General features: G+C 60.7%; 1 protein-coding gene and 1 long non-coding RNA gene across 6 annotated transcripts in view; one reads left to right on the forward strand and one right to left on the reverse strand.

The window, feature by feature from the left end:
* Nucleotides 1-2,372, forward strand: part of LOC112814507 (uncharacterized) — a 3,047-nt gene extending 675 nt beyond the window's left edge. Inside the window, exons 2-4 of one of the 5 annotated variants that reach the window (XM_073890593.1) lie at nt 51-443; nt 815-1,536; nt 1,662-2,372. In XM_073890593.1, the coding sequence (XP_073746694.1) occupies nt 359-443; nt 815-1,536; nt 1,662-2,324 (1,470 nt within the window). In that variant the 5' untranslated portion in view covers nt 51-358 and the 3' untranslated portion in view covers nt 2,325-2,372. Of the gene's footprint in view, nt 1-50 lie in introns of all 5 variants that reach the window. The other 4 variants (XM_073890594.1, XM_073890592.1, XM_073890591.1 and 1 more) reach the window with 4 other exon arrangements.
* A 222-nt stretch (nt 2,373-2,594) lies between these two features.
* On the reverse strand, nt 2,595-3,777 carry LOC141372109 (uncharacterized). Its single transcript, XR_012377428.1, has 2 exons — nt 3,499-3,777; nt 2,595-3,396 (listed from the first exon to the last, which is right to left on the reverse strand). It is a non-coding gene; the product is annotated as an uncharacterized lncRNA (long non-coding RNA).
* Nucleotides 3,778-3,783: the final 6 nt, after the last annotated feature.

Below are 3,783 nucleotides of genomic sequence, written 5' to 3' on the forward strand. Positions count from 1 at the left end.
GTGTGTGTGTGTGTGTGTGTGTGTGTGTGTGTGTGTGTGTGTGTGTGAAGAGGGGTCATGTAGGGTCGGGCCAACCCCTTTCAAGAGCAGGCTGATGAGGGGTCAGATACCCAGTGGGCAGGTCTTGTTCAAGGTCAAGGGTGGCTGGGTGGGACAGGGTGTGTGTGGATGCGAGCTTCTGCCCTGGGTTTATCCCAAATGCCCTGGAGCGGGCGTCACTGTACCGCGTGCAGGGCTGGGCACGCACAGGTGTGTCTGATCTGGGAGCAGGAGGGGGACTGGGCAGGGGGACAGGGAGGCTGGCTGGGCAGGGCTGTGATGCCTCTGGGCCGGATACCCGTCCCTGTCTCTGCAGACCATGGATGAAATCGGGAGGAGGCTGGCGGACAGCCGTGACATTTCCGGGACCTGGGGCGTGACCCCACAGGGGTCCCCAGGAGCAGGTGCTGGGGATTGCGGGGGAAGGCCTCCGACACCACCCAGACCACTGTCCCTGGTGGTCATTGACTGGATTGTGCTCCAGGAATGGAGCCCACGGAGACCGAGCTCGAGGCTGAGAAGCCTGGGGCGGGGTGCCTGTGGGTGTGTGGGGACGGGTCGGGGCTGGCGCCACAGGGAGGAGCCCCGAGAGGCTGGTGTGGGGCCAGGAGCAAAGACTGTGTGCAGAGCACCCAGCGGGTGGACAGCAGTCGGGGAGGCGTCCCGGGAAGGGCTCCTTCCTGGCTGCGGCTTCTCTGGGAGGCTCTGGGCTGGGCTCTGTCTTGCAAATACCCACGGAGAGCAGGCACGGGGGTGAGCTTTCCTCCTCTCACAGATGTTCCACGACCTAAGGAGCTAGAGCCGGCTCCAACTCCATCAGCAGCTCTGCAGGGAGGGGTGGTGCCTGCAGAGACTTCAGCAGGAGACCAGGAGCCGGCAGTTGAGCTGGCAGTTGACCCGGCACCTGCCCACGGAGAGCCTGACGCCGACCAGGAAGGGCCTGCTGGAGAACCTGTGCCCGGAGAGCCTGCCCCTGTTCCTGCCACTGTTCCTACCAGAGCCAGTGCCCCTGTGCCTGCCCCGAACTGTGGCCCTGCTCCTTCCCCAGACCCCGCTCCTGCCCTGGATCCTGACCCGTCCCTACCCCTGCCAGTGCCCCTGTCCCTGCCCCTGACCCAGATAGTGCCTTGGTTCCTGTATGTGCCATTGCTGCAGACCCTGTCCCTCCCCTTGCATCTGCCCCTTCCCCTTCCCCTTCTTGTGCTCCTGTTCTGGGCCCTGACCCAAGTCCTGCCCCTTCCCCTGCCCATGCCTGTGTCCCTGTTTTCGCCTCTGACCCAAATCTTGCCCCCACTCATGTCCCTGCCCCTGCCGGTGCCCCTGCTAGAGCCGATGGCCCTTCCCTTGCCCCTACTCGTGCCCCTGAGGCTGCCACTTCCCCAGCCCCTGCCTGTGCAACTGTTCTTGCCCCTGCTCTGGATCCTGACCCAGCTCCTGTCCTGGATCCTGCCCCTTCCCTTGCCCCTGCCTCTGCTCCGGTTCTTGCCCCTGACCCGAGTTCTGCCCCTGCCCCTGCCCCTTCCCCGACGTGTGCACCTGTTCTTGCCCCTGACCCAGCTCCTGCGCTGGATCCTTCCCCTTCCCCTGCCCCTGCCTGTATTCCTGTTTTGCCCCTGTCCCAGCTTCTGCCCCTGCAACTGTCCATTCCCCTGCCCCTCCCTGTGCTCCAGTGCTTGTCTCTGACCCAGCTCCTTCCCCTTTCCCTACCCGTTTCCCTGCCCCTGCATGTGCACCCATTCCTGCCCATGACCCACCTCCTGCCCCTGCACCTGTCCGTTCCTCTACCTGTGTCCCTGTCCGTGCCCCTGCCAGAGCCAATGCCCTTTCCCCTGCCTGTTTCCCCATTCCTGCCCCTGCCCCTGCCAGAGCCAATGCCCCTTCCCCTGCCTGGGTCCCTGTTCCTGCCCCTGCCCCTGCCAGAGCCGATGCCCCTTCCCCTGCTTTCCAGGGCCGCGGGCCCTTCCCTTGGCCCTGCCTGTGCTCCTGTACTTGCCCATGACCCAGCTCCTACCGTGGATCCGGCCCCTGTCCCTGCTCTTGCATCTGGCCCTGCTCTTTCATCTGGCCCTGCCCATCCTCCTGTTCCTGCAGGGCTCCCAGAACCACTGCCAGAGCCCACATCCTCGTGGAGAGAGCCCCTTGTACAATTACCCTTATTTCCATCACCCGACCCTGATGCCCCGCCAGATTGTTTCATCCCCTCCCCCTGTGTTCTTTCTCTCTGGTACATATTCACTGTTATATTATCTTTCCTTATCCTCTACGCTGTTTATTATTTATTTTAAATAAAATTAATTGTTTTCTGTTGGACAAGTCTGGAGCATTAATTATATTCCCAATGCTGTGCCACCGCACCACAGAACATTGCTGCACAATATCTGCTTCCGCAAAGGACACCCTGAACCAGAAGGCCTCCCTGCCCATTTCTCCCCGAGCCCAGCCCCTGGCGACCCCTAAGCTGCTTTCTCTCTCTGTTCCTTTCCTGGGTGTTTCCTGTACGTGGAATCACGCAATAGGGGCTTTTGTGTCTGCCCCCCTATTTTCAAAGGGAACTTGTTTCCTTCTGTATTTATTGGACACAGAATTTCCCTTATTCGATATTGAAATGCCTGGGGGTTACAGATCAGACGTAATCAGAGAGGCCACTTTAGGAATTATGGGCACAATCTTGGGGCCGAGACCCCTGTTCCTGCTGGGACACCTCAGCCTGACCCCAGACAGGACAGGGCTGGTTCCTCCTGGGTCCCACACAGAAACCAGGGAAATGCAGAAAGGTGGAAGACACACCCCAAAGGCAATGCATCGCTCACAACCCAAGGCCAGAGAAAGGATTCAGCGGACTCTGGTCCAAACCACGCTCCAAGTCACTGGGTTCCACAGTGAGAGACCACACGCATGCAAGTCCAAGTGGGGACAGGCACGGGGGGAGTCAGAGAAGCGGAGCTACCAGGTAAGGAGTCTGGCAAAAAAAAAAACAACGCTATGGAGGCAGCGCTGGTCACCCTCAGACCGGCAGGTGTCTGGTCTGGGGACCAGCAGCCCTGGGGAGAACGTGAGGAAGCGGAGGTCCCCTGGAGGAAAGGGTGACGGCACCCCTGTCTGGGAGGACAGTGCGCAGCACCCATCCCAGCCTGCAGGTGCACCCATCACCTACTGTGGGCAGCTCAATCCCAGCTTGTTGAAGGGAAGACCCGTGTCCATAATCCCCTATTTGCAACAGAATCCATAAAGGCGAGTTTGTGGATCAACACGTATACAGTGTTTAAGGTACAAGTCTCGAATTCCAACATCCATGGTCTGCTTGTCCACCTTGAGCCTTGTTTGGGAAGCAGGGGTGGGGACGCCCGGGGCTGTGACCTGTGGGAGGGGTGGGGAGGGGGAGCTCTGAATGGAGTGACCAAAGCACACGGGGTGACCTGCCCAGGAGGGACCCTCTCGGTCCCCAGCCCCTCTCCTGACCTCGTGCACGATGGCGAGGGTGTGATGATGAAGGTGCTGGCCCTTGGCTGGCGAGATCCGTAGCTGGTGTCGGAGCTGCTCAGGCTGCACACCGGGCTCTGATCCCAGAGCTGGCGCGAGAGCTGAAGCTGCAGCTGCCCCAGTCTCGGGAGCTTGGGCTCGCATCACTGTTGGACCTGGCTCGAGCTCTGGGGCAGGTGCTAGAGCTGAATCCCCCTCCAGAGATGATCTAGATCCGGTTCCGCACTTGGATAAGGCTCTTGAACCCACGAACGGCTTTCCTCC

Source organism: Callorhinus ursinus, unplaced genomic scaffold (assembly GCF_003265705.2).
Source record: "Callorhinus ursinus isolate GAN/ISIS: 27379988/994484 unplaced genomic scaffold, GSC_fseal_2.0 scaffold1100, whole genome shotgun sequence".
In the NCBI taxonomy this organism is placed as follows: Eukaryota; Metazoa; Chordata; class Mammalia; order Carnivora; family Otariidae; genus Callorhinus; species Callorhinus ursinus.